Source organism: Adiantum capillus-veneris, chromosome 13, assembly GCF_014529385.1.
Source record: "Adiantum capillus-veneris isolate H3 chromosome 13, ASM1452938v2, whole genome shotgun sequence".
Taxonomy (NCBI): Eukaryota; Viridiplantae; Streptophyta; class Polypodiopsida; order Polypodiales; family Pteridaceae; genus Adiantum; species Adiantum capillus-veneris.
Window position 1 is genome coordinate 60,040,966 of NC_140943.1, and position 17,690 is coordinate 60,058,655.

General features: G+C 49.3%; 1 protein-coding gene across 2 annotated transcripts in view; it reads right to left on the bottom strand.

The window, feature by feature from the left end:
• The window catches only part of LOC147444094 (Lipase/lipooxygenase, PLAT/LH2 family protein), a 123,643-nt gene that overhangs the window by 54,598 nt on the left and 51,355 nt on the right, over nucleotides 1-17,690 (bottom strand). The window contains exon 3 of one of the 2 annotated variants that reach the window (XM_086526827.1): nucleotides 5,102-5,476. In XM_086526827.1, coding sequence (XP_086382953.1) covers nucleotides 5,102-5,476 — 375 coding nt within the window. Of the gene's footprint in view, nucleotides 1-5,101; nucleotides 5,483-17,690 lie in introns of both variants that reach the window. The other variant, XM_086526826.1, reaches the window with a different exon arrangement.

Sequence of the window (17,690 nt, forward strand, 5' to 3'; positions counted from 1 at the left end):
GCACGCGGTTGCAGTTCTCGTCATCGTTCCACTTGCAGACTGACGGGCAATCTGAGATTGCTAATTCAGTGGTTTTAGATTTCTTTAAGTCTTGTATCTAGGATCAGAAGACTCAATGCGAAAAGTACTTACCTTTGGTGGAATTTGCCTACAATAACACGATACACTCTTCGACGGGGAAGGCGCCAATTGAGATTGTCGAAGGTGCTGCGAAGGTTCCACCCTTCCTAAGCACGAAAGATAAGATATTTGAAGCGGATGAATATACGCGAGATTTGGATACGGCTTTTGCCAAGGTTCGCAAGACTTTGCAGAAGTCTCAAGAACGATAGAAAACGACAGCGGATCGCCATCGTCGCGACTTGAAATTTGAAGGAGGATGATTGCGTGCTCTTACGTTTTGAGAAGGCACGCCTAAGAAAGAAAAAGGGAAAGGAGAGGCTTTTTCCAAAGCTTAGTATGCAATACTACAGACCTTTCCAAATCACCAAAAAGATAAATGATGTCTCCTTCCGACTAAAATTGCCTAATACTTGGAGGATTCACAATGCATTTCATGTGAGTCTCTTGAAACCTTTTAAGGGTGATGTGCCTGATGATGGGGAGCCTGATGAGCAACCCGAAGTGGAAGAAAACGAGGAGACCCTTGTTCCTGAACAGATTTTGGCACATAAGGATACGAAGAAAGGTAAAGTCCGAAGGCGGTTCTTGGTTAAGTTCAAAAACTATCCTGCATTTGATGCGAAGTGGATGGAGGAGGAGGACCTAGCAAATACTCCTCGGATTGTGAAACTTTACCTCGATGCTTTTGGTTTAGCATAGTCTATTCCAAACGGAACCCAGAATTCAGCTTGGCTAGAGATCGTGTGCAGTGGGATGCAAAAGAGGGGAGTCACTCCGCTCCTTTGTCAACAGATGCCTTGATTTTGATACTAAAGTCGTTGATGTCTCTTTGAGCTTCAGGGATACTGAGAGCTGATAGTATTCTGTTGGATGACTTTATTAAATGGAATTCCTGATAATGATACTGATTTGTTCTTGACTTCTTTTGAGTGCAGGAACTGATAGACGAAATGACTGCAGCATTTTGGTCTGATTGATCTCGAATAGACATGGTTGCAATAGGGGTTAGTCAATTGAACATTGATGAAGTCCCGATTGGACCTAGATGTGATTGCTAGCTACATTGCCGATAAATCATGGTCTAAGATCCGAATGAATGTTGAATGTCATGTGATGTCCTGTGATGTCTAGTGATGTCCTGTGATATCGTGTGATGTGACTGTCGATTTGGTACATGTGCTAGATGTGTGTTCCTAGTACGTAGGTACTAACAGTCAGTGTCTGCTAAGACGGTTTATGGCTTTTGTCGGTTTTGCATGCGTAATCGCGGTCGATTACAATGCTTTCAAGAGGAGGGTATGTCACAAAGTGATGACATGGCTACCGTCAGCAGAAACCCTAATTTCTGGAAACCCTAACCCTAACTGCTGGCTGAAACCCTAAAATGGCTGGAAACCCTAAAAGCAGGCGGCCATGCAACGTGGCAACAATGTACGTATTTCCGGGATTTGCGGAGGTGAAAAGCATCAGCATGGGCGACGAAATTCCTTGCTTTTTCCTCTACGCCTTGGAGAGAGAGAGAGAGAGAGAGAGAGAGAGAGAGAGAGAGAGAGAGATTGCTTTATTTTTGAAAGCCCTATAAGGGTTTGAGAGAGAGAGAGAATTTTTGCTTTATTTTTTAAGCTTTTGGGGCTCTGCTTTTGGGCATCACTTATCAGAGCATTTGGACGCAGAGTCTAAGAGTGAAACCCTAACCGCTCTCTTGTACTTTGATGATGGATTAATACATAAAGAAATACCGAAAGGGGCGCCAATCTTTGGGGCCAATATCTCTAGGCACGGAACTCCGCCGGGCCAGTGCAAGTCTATTGTGATCTGTGAATTGTCTTGAAGTGGTTATTTGGTGCTGTCGTGATTGATTCTTGACTTGGAGTGTCCAAGTCTGTTACAGTTGCTCCAAGAAATCGCTGTAAGCCATTAAGTATAGCTAATCCATGTGTAGTCGTCATTTCCATGAGGTATCTCCCATACTCCGTCTGCTCTCTGTCATCTGAGCATCTGTCAAGTCCCAACTCACCCACATCCAGCTCTCTAAGCATCCCATCTGAAGTGTCGTAGAAGACTGCCTGCGAGTTGTCCGTTCGGGCATTGAAGTCCCCTAGGAGAATGATATCACCATCCCTGGAGAACTCCCATATGTCATCATCTAGTATAGAGAAAGGCGACTGCCCTCTGGATGCAGCATACACTGATGTACTGGGAGGAAAGTAACATATGGCAATATATAGGAATCAACCTGTGTCAGCTCTCAGTCTCACCCACATATATCTAGCATGATCATCTCTTCATACAATATGCAGTAATGGTTGTAGTTCCTCTCTGAATAGCACTGCTACTCCTCCTGAACCTCTAATCCCATGCTCAGATCTCGCATTTGTCCTGTGAGCTGTCTCCCATCTGTATCCCACCACATGTCGCATCACCTATCCAGGGGCCTGATGAGTCTCTGAGAAGAATACAATATCCTTGTATTTGAAACTGTCCTCAAATGCACCCATGTCCAACCTCATAGACCCATTACAATTCCAGGTAGCCATCTTCAGTGTGGTCCCATATATCTCGCACCGTCATGCAGTGCGCCGCTCTAAAATCACGACCCGTCCATCTCTGTAGAAGGCCATCTTTCCCTTCTCCCTTGTTGCTGTAATCTCTGGCATTACCTCTCTCATATGTGCATGCTGTGAGAGAGTCAGGTCATCACCGAAGAAAATACCTGTCTTTTTGAGAGTAGGCCTCTTCCTCAAGAATTCCTTATCTTCCAACGAGGGGAAGCGTAGTATGAGAGCTCTCCCCTTTGAAGACTCTCCCGTGCCATCACTTTTCTTACCTACCCTCCATGCCTTTGTGTGCAGAGGCTTCTCCATCCCCATCATGGATGTAAGGCTTGTGACCTCTTTCTCCACATTGTTTATGTCCTTGAGACCGGTCACTCTCACATGCAGTGCTCGTATCCGCCTTCTTTGTTTCTCTTCGAGGGTCATGTTGATAAGCGTCGGTGTACAAGGAGTTCCTTGACCTTTCCCTTTCTTGGCGACCTCAATCCATTTTTCAGCCTCGTCCGCCTTTTTCTGTGTCCTTGTTATCATCTCCACCCATGAAGATGTCTTTGCCACACTCAGTTTCTCTTCCTCTGTGATCATCCTTACCTATTCCTTGATTCCCTTGATTTCATCTATTACCGAGGGCTGAAATTAGCCTTCCTCTAGTCCACAACTTACTCTATCAGCAAGCTCCTATTTAAGGGCTGAGACTTCTTTTCTGAGTGTCCGTATCTCGGCGTTTGGGTTCTCCTGTCTGAGGGCTGAGACTTCTTCTTTGAGTGTCTGTATTTCTGCGTTAAGGCTCTCTTTCTCCTTCTTCCATTGTGCGCCTTCATTGAAGACCATCTGAAGGAGGTTGGCCTTCTCCTTCCACCATCCTTCCATCTCTGTTTTCCACTCCTTCATTTCCCTCTCCATTAGCGCCATCCGCTTGTTCCTGAGCATGAAGGTTGCCTTTGCTCGCGACTTGTAAACAGGTGAGACATTGACGGCTTCCGTGTCCTGTGCAGGGGAGATTGCTTCCATGTTTTGTCGATTAAGAGATGTATTGGGCTCACTTACCATTTCGCACACAAAATTTTCCACTGAATCTTGCGTGTATGATGTCGCATATGATGCCCAGCTAAGCTACGCATATGATGTCTTCCCAGCTACATGTAGGATGCCTGACCTACGCGTAGAATGACGACCTACACGTATGGTGTCTGTTGACCTACGCGTATGATGACCCTCCTACGCGTATGGAGTAAAAGCGCCTACCTGTGTGAATAATGTTGCCGCCTACGCTTATGATGATGACGCCCGTGCGCTCTTGCCGACGTCTACGCGAATGATGTCTCCGTCTGCATTGTTTCCGCCTTTGTATCTGAACACCAGCTTTTGCTATCCAGACTTTATGCAGGGGGAAGCATCGCGAAGGAGGGCGGGGGCAGGGGCAGGGGCAGGGGGCTGCAGGCAGGCAGGCAGGGGCAGGCCAGACAGGGCGCGAGCAGGGGGGTCAGGGCGTGAGCAAGGGGTGACACGAGCAGGCAGGGGGCTGCAGCGCGCAAAGAGAGAGAGAGAGAGAGAGAGAGAGAGTACTTGAGTCATGCTTCCCTTTCCCTGCATGCATGTTCTTTGGCATTAGGGATCCTTGGGAATCAGACAGATTCACCCTTTTGCAGGGCAAAGGAGAAGTAGCAGAAGCTTTAGTCCTCGACTCCCTTATTGGTAGAGTGTCAAGAGAGTCGTCGGAGGTGGCTGGCTGGTGTGCCGAGCTATTCTCCACTTGGGCAGCTTGGTGAGGTGGGACTGAAGGACTGCTTGCAGCTCACAATCGCCTCCCTCATCTCTCCTGCCTATGGCCCCTGTGCCCTGCTTCCCTCGATGCATCATGACTGCACCACACCTTCTAAGTAAGGACCATGTGCCTTGAGTGAGGAAAAAGAAAACATTGTATACGGGGTGTTGCAGTCGTGGTGCGCCTGAAGGGGTGATGGACACAATCCATGCCTAAGAGTATTTTGTCAAACAAAGCCGTTTGGCAAATTAAGATAGCATTTAGGCACTACTTGGAGACCCAATAAGTGTAGGAAAATAAATTTTAGCAGAAACACAAGCTCATCAAAAACCTAAGAGCAAGGACCATTGACCTCACCTAGTAATTATAGAAGTCAAGGTCATATGCCAAGGAGAAAGGCCAGAGCATAGTAAAACTGCAGTTAATCACTATTTTGACTATAGCACGCAGATGTCATTGCAAACAATTTAAAAGTTCCTTTGGCCCATTTCCTTATGTGTATGTTGCGAATTTGTAAAGAACATAAGCATTACCAAAGGGAAGTCATTACCCTTACAAACGTGTATGATTGCATACTACCTAACAAAATCCTTCTCACTTATGGCTTTCTACTCGATAAAAAACAGGGTATAATGCTGAACAAAAAATCTAATCTTACCTTGTTCAGGAGCTACCCAAACGGCTTCAAGCTTTCCTACATCTGGTCCTAAGAAGGTGACTACATCTTGTGCACCCCGCTGAAAGCGATATGGAGTATGCCTGCTTTCACACAATTCCATGGATTGCTTAGTTTCAAACATGTTGCGAGAAACCAGATTAGAAAGCCTGTACATAAAGCATCTTCCATCTTTGCCAATAAATGCCAGCAGAACACCAGCATTCAGATCAGAAATGCTTGAGCCATAATCTTTGCTGGTGGTCAAAATGACTTGAAAGAGTGATTTCTTTGGAACTTCATCCTCGGAAGTTTTATTATCTTTCTCTTGAACTGATAGCACCCACTTTGGCTTTTTGAAGTTGGATTTGCCAGCCTCTGCTCCTGATAAAGTTCGCAGACAACAATGTTAATACTAGTAAGAAAAGGTAACAACATCAGCTTTGAAAAATTAAATTTAAAGATTGCGGCATGAAGTGAAAAGGATTGCAGTCTCAGGTTTGTAGCTGAGATCTAACTCCAAATTTGGATGAAGTCATCAAAATATAACCTTGCCACAACTAAACAGTTCTCAAATCAGCGGAATTAACCTAAAATGAAACTTACGAGGCTGTCATTAAGTTCTATTTAGAAGTCTTGTACGTTTGTTGTAGTCCTACAACTTTGACAAAGAAAATAGTGAAAACTCTTCAAAGAAAGCTATGCAGAAATATTGACAAAGGCCCTTTCACATAAGGTGTACCAAGATATAAAGCCTGCCAAACCCAAGTTGTTTTCGACGCCCACAAGATCTCTAGAAGGCAGCACAACTGTCTAGACCTCATCATCAAAAGGGCAATCGCAAAAAACCCGTTGCAAGCCTAAAGGAAAGTGTTGCAGTTGTGCCAGTATGTCCTCTTTGTCTCCTTGGCAAAAACCGAGGTTTACATGGATCTACCACCTGTTATGCAACGTGTATCTGAGCATCAATTTCTCTATGCTGCCATGAATCCTTCACCTGGGCATTACTTTTAGGGCTATGTTCCCAGGTGGCCTCCTACCAGGATGCCTTCGTTTATACATTCACCCTCATTGCTGAGATGCCTTTTTACACCCACATTAGAATGCATCAGGCAGCCTCTGGCTGTGTGTATTGAGATTTATCTTGAATCACTGCCCCCTGCCCTCGCGTAGCCTCCGTCTTCTCCTCCTCCTGCGCGCAGCCCTCAGCCCGCCCCCTGCGCACTGAACCTGCCCGCAGCTCCATCCGCAGCCTCACCCACCCGCTGCTCCACTCGCTGCCCTCCCGCTACCCCTGCCCGCTGCCCTCGCCGCTGCCTAATCCTGCCCTTCGTCCTCCTCCGCTGCCCACCCGTCCCCCGCCGCTGCCCAGCCCCCCGCCTGCCTGCCCTTTGCCTGGTCGCCTGCATTCGCTTGCGATCCGTCTCCCATTCTTTCCTGCTTGTCGGATCTCGCCGGCACCCTCGACATGCTCGGTCCAGCAGGATTTCCCGCGTTCGTCGACGCTCTTCCGCTTTTCTTCACATCAGCAGACACAAATGGAGGCTCAAGCTCCACCACAGAGGGACTCCAATGAAGCCCCCTCGCCCGACCCCACTGAGCCCACCATTCGACTTGAACTCTCACCGACAGAGCAAGCGAGCCTAGCCGCAGAGGTGGACCACCTGCGGGCGACTTCCGTCATCTGCAAGATTCTCGGTACCAGACCCAGAGGAGAGATGCGTGATCTTCTCCAGGCCCGCCTCCTTGCAGAGGTGGGCAAGATCTTGGACGTTCAGTTCCTCGGACGCGGCTACTATCAGATAGGGTTTGAGACCTCCAAGATGGTGTCCAAGGTCATCGCGATGAACCCCCTGACCATCCGAGCAGTTTGAGCCCACTTTCGACAGTGGAGACATGGTTTTGACCCAGCTTCAGATGTTTTGGTAGAGAAGGCAGACCTTCCCATCTCCGTCTGTTTTCCTGGTTTGAGGAGGGAGTACCTACCACTGCTGTCCAGGATAGGCTCAGCCATTGGGACTGTCCTGGAGACACCTCGCACGACAGCCTCAGTAGCTGCCAAGGCGGCGGCATTCCCTCAGTTCGTGTTCTGGTTAGGGACACCGACACTCTCCCGAAGGTCATCCTTCTTCCTCAGGTGAGTGGGGGTTGGTTTAGACTGTGTGGAGAATTCGGGCCTCCCGAATCAGTGCTTCATTTGTCGTCAGATGATCTTGCGAAGGCCTGTCCACGGAGGAGACCCCAACCTACACCACAGGCCCCAGCCCCAGCCCTCACAGGCTGGCCAGCAGCAGCAGCGGGCAGAGACACAGAGCACACAGGCAGATCCACCCTCCGAGCTTGGGGCTCAAGCGGAGGAGGGATGGCAGCAGGTTCGTGGTCGACGCCGATACGGGCCACCGCGACAGCCTGGCACTCAGAGAGGTCCTCAGGCACCTGACTAGCAGCAGTGGGTTCCTAGGAGCAACAGATTCGGCCCTCTTCAGCAGGACGAGGTCCCCGCTCCAGCCTCACCCTCGACAGTTCCCCCCCCCCCCCCCCCCCCCCCCCCCCCCCCCCCCCCCGAGTTCCCCCCCTCTTCAGCCCCCCACACACCCCCCCCCCCCCCCCCCCCCTCCTTCTCCCTCCGCCTCTCCACCTCACCCTCCTACCTTTGCCGATCCCCCCCCCCCCCCCCCCCCCCCCCCCCCTCCTTCCCCTGCCCCCTCCCGCTCCAGTCTCGCAATCGACCCAGGGGGCTGGGCCATCCTCAGCTGCTAGGAGATCTCTTGGCAGCGCCTTTGCCATGAGTCGCTTGGTGAGAGAGGGACAGCCTTTCTTGCGACCCCCTCTTCTGGTGCAGACGTCTCCCTTTGCAACACTTCCTCGTGGTCAGATGAGCTTCAACATTCGTCGTCGGTGGGATTTCTTTGCCTACGACTTTACACGGTTTCTCGGCAACCCCTCACCAAACCTTGAGGAAGCCTGCTTCAAAGTTCATGTATTGTTCCTTGCAGCTAGGGGGATAGAGGCTTTGGACTCGGCCGTTGGCTTCTCTTTTCCACTTTGCGGCAGGGACCAGGCTGAGTGGACTACAGACTCAGTGTTGGAGTGGTTGCAGACACGGGCCCTTGAGTTCTCTCATCACATGGGAGACGTACAAGTTACAGACATGCTTCAGACTCTTTGGCCATTGGCCAAGTTTGTTGTGACACCTCGAGACGCAGCAAGATGTAGACACATTGTGGTTCACTTCTTTGCTGACACTCTGAGCCCGCCATGCTATGTACACATACATGAGGACTCCTGGACAGAGGAGGTTGCTTTACGCACGGATCGGTCTACTTGGGCTTGGGCTAGACACTCCTTGCAGTCACGCCTATCTCGAGGACACTCGGATGCAGATTACTCCCCATCCAAGCCAGCCTCGAAGATAGCACGGTTAGCTGTTGCGGCAGCATCAGTTCTCTCTCGCTCCCCATAAGGATCGTCTCATGGAACGTACAGGGACTAGGTGGGCCCCGGTTTCAGCGTCAGAGGGGCCGACTACGTCAGGAGCTTCAACAATGCCTTGTGGGAGAAGAGATTGACCTACTTATGCTACAGGAGCATCATCTGTGTGAGAGCCGCATTAGACATTGTGGTCAGTTTTTGTGTGGACGTTATGAGACTTTCTGGTTAGCTGCATTTTGACCTGGAGACATCCAGGGCGGGGTATGTATGACTATTGCGGATTCCTTGCAGCAGGCCATTGTGGGCAGAGGGATTATAGTGCCAGGCAAGGCTCAGTGGATCACTATGCACCTTCAGGGTTGTCTCGTGCGCTTCCTGAACATCTATGCGCCCAATGTGGCGAGTGCACGTGCAGAGTTTTGGTCTCAAATTGTTGAGTCCCTACCGCAGGCAAAGCAATGGTGCATGGGGGGTGACTTCAACATGTTGGAGGAACCCTCGGACAGGATTTGTGGTAGCCATACTATTGTGCATGGTGTTGAGCTGGCAACTTGGGAGAGGTTTTGTACGACTCTGCGGGTTACAGATGTGTGGCAGCACTCCAGTTTTGTGAGGCCGCCTGACAGCCTGGCCTTCTCTCGTTCGGACCGCAGAGTGGGAGGCGTGAATCTATCTCGGATAGATCGCTTCTACACTAGTGACCACTTCTGTGACTTGGGTGGGACAGTTGGCATTCTGGCAACTTCCTTTTCGGACCATGCTCTAGTGATCCTTACAGTGACTGATAGACAGAGGAGGGGGAGCACGATGCTTCGCATCCCAGAGAGGGTCTTGCTGGACTCAGCGCTTAGGGAGAGAGTGGAGGCTCTTTGGACAGAGAGCTTAGACATGTAGGATTCTCCTGCTGACAGAGTGGCCTCAGGACTTGCTCAGCTTAGTCGACTCTTTCTTCGGGAGTCTTCCGCTCGCCTGCTGCAGCGCGAGAGGAGGAGCAGCATCTCCGACGGGGCGTTGCTTCCTTGCAGAGGATGCAGGAGCAGCATCCTTACAGTCCTTGGTTGGAGGAGCAGTTATAGCAGGCTCGCCAGAGCTCGTCAGCACAGAGGGGAGGCGCCATGAGTTTGCTTTCCATCGACAGGCATCTCAGTGGACCCAGGTGGGTGACAGAGTGACAGGCGCTGTCTTTGAGGCAGTGGGACCTCGGCATACACATGCCAAGGTCAGTCAATTGAGGAGGCCCGACGGGTCAGTTGCTTCAGAGCAAGAAGCCATGCGTGCAATTGCCATTGCTTTCTATCTGGAGTTACCGTCTGCTGCAGAGCCCCAATCAGAGCATCAGGATGCATGCAGAGAGCAGGTGTGGGCACAGATGCCTTGTCTTGTGACTGAGGAGATGTGTCAGAGGCTTGAGCTGCCTCTTCAGCTAGAGGAGCTACACACGGCTCTTAGCGCACTCCCCCGTGGTAGCTGTCCAGGTGAGGATGGCTTGACTCCCAGCTTTTTCTTGGAGTACTGGGACTTGCTTGGTTCAGATCTCTGTAGTGCTTTTCAGTACATCCTTCACACAGGAGAGATGTCTGACAACATGAGTGAGGGCCTAATATACCTCACTCCCAAGGAGGGTGGCTCCTTGGATGAGATTCGACAGTGGCACCACATCACCATCCTCAACTCAGCCTACAAAATTCTTGCCAAGGCTCTGAGTTTGAGGATTCAGCCACTTCTAGAGAGCATCATACATGGGACTCAGACAGGTTTTGTCAAGGAGCGTAGTATCCTTGACAACATCTTTACTTTTTGGGAGGCTTCTGCCCTCGCGCCGCTCCGTGGTGAGGATTTGGTGATTCTTCTTTTCGATTTTGACCTATGACAGAGTTGACTGGGACTTTTTGGAGGGCACTCTACGCAGGATGGGCTTCTCAGATGCTTGGATCAGAGGGGTGTCAGCTTTGTACAGACGGGCATACAGTCAGGATGGGCTTCTCCGATGCTTGGATCAAAGGGGTGTCAGCTTTGTACAGACGGGCATACAGTCAGGTGTTGTTGTCACACGTTTCATGCTCAGACGTTCGGTCAGACAGGGCTGCCCTCTTGCCCCCTTTCTCTTTTTGTTTTATGCTGAGGCGATGAGCAGGTTTTTGGTTTCACAGCAGGTTGGTTTACGTGGCTTAGCACTCCCTATTCAAGGAGATGAGCTATTGGACGCTGAGTTTGCAGACGACTCAGCCTTGTACTTGGATCGCTAGGAGGCCAACCTACACAGGTGTGAGCAACCTCTTGAGACTTTCTGTTGTGCATCTAGAGCACTGATCAACTGGAGAAAGACAGTGGCTTTCTCGGTTGGTAGTGCTCCTACGCCCGATTGGATGCCAGGTGAGGGTTTCAGGTGGATTCCCCTAGGGACTGCAGTTCGGTACTTGGGTTGTCACGTTGGTTTGGACTTGTCTCCCAAGCAGCAGATTGCTCCTCTCCTCTTGTCTATCAAGAGGAAGTTGTTACACTAGAGCTCCGCACGTCTTTCTCTGGCAGGCAGAGTTATAGTGGCCAACAACACCAGTGGCCAACCAGGTGTTGTTGGCTACTATGTGGTACATCACTTCTTGTTGGATCTTCTCGAGTTCTTGTATCATCCACGTAGAGAGGCTGATCAGGAACTTCCTTTGGTCAGGGCGTCCCACTCAGATAGCCCGAGCCAGAGTGGCATGGCAAGTCATCACTCTTCCTTGCTCTCAGGGAGGGTTGGAGATTATAGCCCCAGCACAGCAGAACAGAGCCCTTCTTGGGAAGTTCATCGTCAGAGGACTTCTTCCAGGTGAGGAGCCCTCGAAGAAGTTCTTGCTTCAGCGGCTCAGTGCTAGGGTGCCTCAGGCTGGAGGCCCCTCGCGACCCTTGACTAGATGGATCTTCACAAAGATGCGCAGAGTTGGCTTGAGCAGGAGACTGGAGGACCGCTTCGCTGTGAGTCTTCTCCGATCTTGGGAGCAACTGCAGCGAGGCCTGGAGCAACGTCAGCCTACTTGCACGGAGGAGTGCCTGAGACAGCCCCTTGTCTGGAATCCCATGGTTAGCACTTAGAGAAGCCACTTGGTTGGCAGTCCATAGCAGAGGGTCCACCACACTCTTTAGGTGACTGGTTACAGTTTTCAAGCTTGTCAAAGGAGCTCCAGGGCTTACAGCTTGTCACAAAAATACGGAAGCGAAAACTGACTGTTAAATGCAATTTATATACTCAAGAGACTTTGGAGAGAAAGAGAGAAAGCTTGACACATCATTGGGGACTAGAAGATGGGCTGGTCCCCCCCCCATAAAGAGAATATCTTTATTACTCAGGGAGAATTCTTTACAAGCACAGGAACGGGGCGAAAGCCCGTCCTCTATTCTTTCTTGTCCTTCTTCTTCTTCTGCTTGAGAGAGTAGAACAACTGCTCTTCTGACTACTAAGAGGATCTTTCCTCTTTTGTGAGATTTTGGGAAGCTCTCGTAGATGAGAGTCTATCTTCCACAAAACTCATCAGAAGCTCCCAAAAACGAGAGTCTATCTTCCGCTAACTATGTCTCTTCGGACATAATCATTCCTGCAATCAACCCACAAAGGAAACATGCAAAACACACGCACACACGCTTGCTGTAATTTTCTGCACATAACCAGAAATTGTTACCTGAGCGCGTTCCAATGCCGAAACGGAGGTCCTTTCGCGATGGAAATGCTCCAAACTTTGTGTGTGTGTATATAGTAGGTAGAGAGGAATAGTTTCCTACTAAAGCTTTGCTGAAATTCACCCTAATAGAGGTGATTAGGGGCTGAAAACAGAGAATTTGCAGCAGCTAGTAGAGAGAGAAAAAGAGTTTTCTACTACTTTACGCGATGAAACTTCTCCCACAGCTGCCTATGACCATGAGAGGCCTTGTTCTAGGTGATGGGTGCACAGAGGCTCCACATACACCACAAGGTGCTGCTCTCAAGCTTCAATGGAGAGCTTCACTGCGTAGAGGACGTTCAACTTAGGGGGGGGTAGTGCACTGCCAACCTCGCAAGAGAGGGAGGGGCTGTTCTCTTATAGCCTCCCAAAAGAGGGGGCGCTAGCATGAAGAGAGAGAGAGAGAGAGAGAGAGAGAGAGAGAGAGAGAGAGAGATTGCATGGGAAAGTGTGCCAAGTGGCACACTTACTTTAAAATTTAAAAACCATTCAACTTTTGACTTTAAAAATCCTATGCTAGTTAATGAAATGTGCAATTAAGTGCACAACTGCACACATAGATGCAACCAATTAAATTGTTAGCTGCTCCCCAGCGCAATGCCGTACCGACACTACTCTGGCATTACCCGTTCACACTTGTCCGGCCATTTGGTACAGCGCAAATCATTTAAGAATACTTTAACTAACTTATCCTAAGGCCGTAAAATAATCAGGCCTTAGGGCTATTATTCTAAGGACCCCATCTCATTCCTGTGCTTGCACTAGCGCGCGTAATTTTCTGAGCCTAAAATCTTAGGCTACTATCAACCCCTTCATTGAAGACCCGATTTCCCAATCGCTAGGGCTTCAGGGTATTTTCTGCTAGGGTCTCCTTGAGGTGCACTAGCCCAAACTTGGGCGCACCTGAAGCCCCAGAACTGCTAAATCTATTCTGATGTGCACACAACTAATTAGATAATTCTTCTCGTAAATAAATTAATTATTTACAAAGTCTGACTTAGTTACACAGCTACTACAGGGCATGAGAGGGGTACAGAGCATGTGTCGGGACATCTCAGAGGTAGTACCAGCTGGGTGGATCACACCTCTCGAGTCAACAGTGCCCAGATGGATGGGAGCCTTCACGCGACAGGAGGTTCTCATCTCAGTTCGGGCTTGCTCAGAGACTATATCCTCCCTGTTTTTCGAGCTACAGGGTGAGGACGTTTACACAGAGTGGCAATTGAGGCTCCACAGGTGTCAGGGTGCTGTTTTCAGAGGATCCAAGTGGTGGGCATCTGTGGGAGGACTTGTGTCAGAGATCCCGACCCAGCAACCCTTGCGACTGGCCACTGGAGATTGTGGGTTTGGGAGAGCTGTCCACTGGCACGAGTACAGTGGGATCCTGGAGAGCGGATTTGGAGGGACCCTTTCTCCTCAGCAGACCATCAAGGCGTCCCTTTCTTTCAGTACACCGTTCGACTGGGACGTCACATACTGGCAGCACAGAGAGAGGCTCGACCTGCTGTAGCACCTCATTGGCAAGAGGAGGGTCTCACAGCAGAGTTCTTGGCAGCCTTTTGGGAGAGGTTGTGGGACTCCAGACAGCCGAGGCGAGTCACTTTGTTCCAGTGGCTGGTTGCACACCGAGCTACAGCAGTTGGGAGTTGGCTTGTACATAGTGGTCTCTCGGACGCACGTGCAACTTGTGACCATCTTGTGGAGAGTCAGTGTCACTGTCTTTGGGACTGTCCTTTGGCACAGCAGGTGTGGCTTCGTGTTCTTCGATTGATGCCAGCTCTTTCCACAGCTAGGCAATACACTTGGGGGGCAGCTGCTTGGTCTACTCTCACGTGCCTGGCACTTCAGTTTGAGCTATCCTCCACCAGCAGGATGATAATGATGCAGGGGGGTCGACCTACACTCCAGCCTACTACAGAGCTTACTCCACAGGAGTCGTGCAGTGAGAGAGAGGAGTGTTGGGAGCTCATTAGCGGCCTGACACTCTGGTTCATCTGGCGGGCCCGTTGCTTCCGCATCTTCGAGGCTCGCCCTCTACCACTAGCAGAGACTGGTCGGGATCTTTGGCTAGAGCTGATCCATACTCTTAGAGGACAGTTCGAGAGACTGCAGGGCAGCTCCGACCGCATGCGGGAGCGCCGAGAGGCTTTCCTTCGACTCTGGCGTCCTAGGCCTTTCTTCACCACGGTCCAGGGTGTGCTCAAATGGCAGTACCGTCCACTTGTGTGGCTTTTCCCTCCTGCCATTTCTTGATTTAGCCTCATTGTACATATACTGTTTTTTTTTTTCATTGGGAGAGTCTCCCCATCATGAGAGTTGTTGCCCTCTCTGGCAGAGGTGGTCGTAGCCCCATGGGCAATTTCATTAACTAATAGAAGGATCTTTTTCTCGGAAAAAAAAAATAACTCAAAGAACTCGAAAGAGAACTTCACAAACTAAACCATGTTATTTCTAAAGTGGCTTAAATAGAGAAGCATTCATAATGATCAAAACAAAAATCACTTTTGAATTCCTCAACTCCCTTTGCTCCTATTGTGCAAAGAGAGAGGCCTTAACACTTGGAGTTGTTCCAAAGTCAGTGTCTACCTCTTTACACAAGCAAAATCATCCCCATACATGAAAATGAAGTACATTGTGAAACCGGCCCGTAGGGCGGTAGGCGTTGGCTTTCACCCGAAATTCTTTACTTTATACACACACACAGAGCACTTTGCAAAGAGAACCTGTAATGGGAATTAACACTTCAACTCACACACGGCTCGGAAGCTAGAATGCTCCGAGCAGACGCCGACAACCTGTAGGCCCCAAAATTGGCGCCCCTTTCGGTATTTCTTTATTCTTTAGGAGGGTAAATTACAAGGTAAGGTCCTGGGAATCCTTCACGTGTATCCACCTAGATACCATTTGATTTGGCCAAATTTCGGCAGCATAACAGCCCCAAAACTTGCGCGAAACCAATTCCCCTGCTGGAACTCGCTTGCACTGGCGTATACCCTCTGATTCCTATCCAAAAACAGTAAATTCAGCACGCTGTATTTACTGGTTTTTGCCCTGTTTTCAGCCCCAAACAGTCCCCTAACTGTCCTTTGCCAGTGGGGCACGATTCCCAATGATCCTGGCGTCCGTATGGCTGAAAAACAGTGAATTTACAGCGCATACACAGCGCTGATTTTGCACCTGTACGGTGAGGTTATGACCCTCACCAGTGCCTGCTTTGGAGCGTCAGTTAGCTACCCCTGTTCCTGCTCAAGGAGGCTCTTGCCTCAGCACAAAAGCATGAACCCACACAACTGTACATCAGTCAAATGAGTAGCCCTCTTGTGGGGCATCACATAACTGCACGTAGGGGAGAGAGAGAGCAGTGTGTAGTGTGCAGGGCATCACTCCTAGCACCACACTGTACATGAGAGGGAAAGAAAGCACTCCATAGCTCTTAACCTGTGACAGGTTGCAAATGAGGCTTCCCCCAGCTTAAAAATCAGCGCCCATTTTTCTGGAAGAGGCAAGTCCCTGAAAATGTGACACTTGGCGCATTTACAAGCATTTTCCCGTTTCGGGTTCGCCGCTTGAAAATATCCCAACCGACGCGTCAGTTGACTTCGCGGCAGAGTTATAAAGTGTTCCCCTAGTCATACCGAAGGTAATGACGCGAACACATTTCACGGCCCAAAATAGCAGTTCCCTAAATTTTAGGAGATGCTTCCGTTGGGCTCCCACTGGTCTTCTGACCATCTATCCTCATTGGGACCGCATCCAAAAATGCAATGTGGCCCAACTGTCGCATACTTTTTGTTGGAAGTCCCACCTTGACTTTACGCCTTAATTGAGTTCACTTCCTAGCATCCACCAACTTGCTAAGTGCGACGGGGGGACCTATATGATCTTGCTCTGAGCCTAGACATCCTCTTACCATACGAATTCCAGTGTCGACCACTTCCCGTCTGCGGGTGAATCTACCGTTCACATTGGCCATACAATGTCCGACCGTTTGCTACTTCAAAAAGAGGGTCTTAAACAAATAAAATAAACCCCATTGGAAAGAAACCAACAACCAAGGTTAGCAGTTGCCACATCTCTGTGACATGGTTAATAACTGCCACGTCCTCGTGACATACCCCCCTCTTGAAATCGCAAACGTCCTCGATTGCATACCATAAATACACGCCACTGATGATCTTGTGCTATTAACACTCTTTTATCGTCGCATGTATCCGCAAGAAAGGTCGTAACATACATAGATACAAATGACTTAATGAGGCCTTCATACTTTTGCCATTTCCATCTATGGCACTGAATTCATATGTACATTTGATGTACTAGCTCTATCATTACCCCTCCTTTGCACACGTTGGGTTGGGGCATAAGTAGGCTGTAACCCAAAGGCTTCAAGGTAAAGCTGCAATACATTTGGTGACTCTGACAGTTCATGCTCTTCCATCCACTTTGCATCCATAGGCGGATAGTTCTTGAACTTCACCAAATAGCGTCTTGCAACTTGTCCTTTAACTTTTCTGTCCTTATGTGCCAAAACTTGCTCAGGTACCAAGATCTCATCAAGTTCTTCAACTTCTGGCTGATCCTCAACTGGCATATCTTCTGGCACATCACCCACGAAGGGTCTTAGAAGACTCACGTGAAACGCATTATGAATCTTCCATGCATCAGGCAATTTCAGCCTGTAAGCCACATCGCTGATCTTGTCAAGCACTTGAAAAGGCCCATAGTAACGCATGCTGAGCTTAGGAAACAGCCGTTCCTTGCCCTTCATCTTCTTTAACCTTGCCTTTTCGAACCTTAAGAGAACCCAATCACCAGGTGATAGTAGCAATTCACGACGGTGACGATCAACAGCCTTTTTCTGTTTTGCCTGAGTCTTCTCCAAGGCAACTTTAATCTTCTTATACATCTCATCCATGTTCTCAACATATCGATCTGCCTCAAAGATCTTGTCCTTTGTGTGCAAAATGGGAGGAACCTTTTTGCCGCCTTCAACAATTTCAAAAGGTGCTTTGCCAGTAGACGAATGCACCGTATTATTGTACGCATACTCAAGCACAGGCAAATACTGTTCCCACTTGCCCTTATTATCTGACACATAGCATTTCAGCAGATCTAAGACAGTAGAATTGGCCTCTTCTGACTGTCCATCAGTTTGTGGATGAAACGAAGACGAGAACTTGAGCGTAGTACCCATGTTCTCAAACAATCCTCTCCAGAACAAACTGGTCATGCGAGGATCACGATCACTGATAATCGATTGTGGCATACCATGGTACTTAAACACATTGTACATGAACAAGCGTGCCATCTGATCAGATTTTATCTTCTTCCTGACAGGGATAAAATGGGCCTGCTTGCTGAACCTGCAGATAATGGTCCATATACCATCATTCCCTGTTGGCGTTCTTGGAAGATCAAAGATAAAGTCCATAGCAATGCTTTCCCATGGCTTATCCGGAATC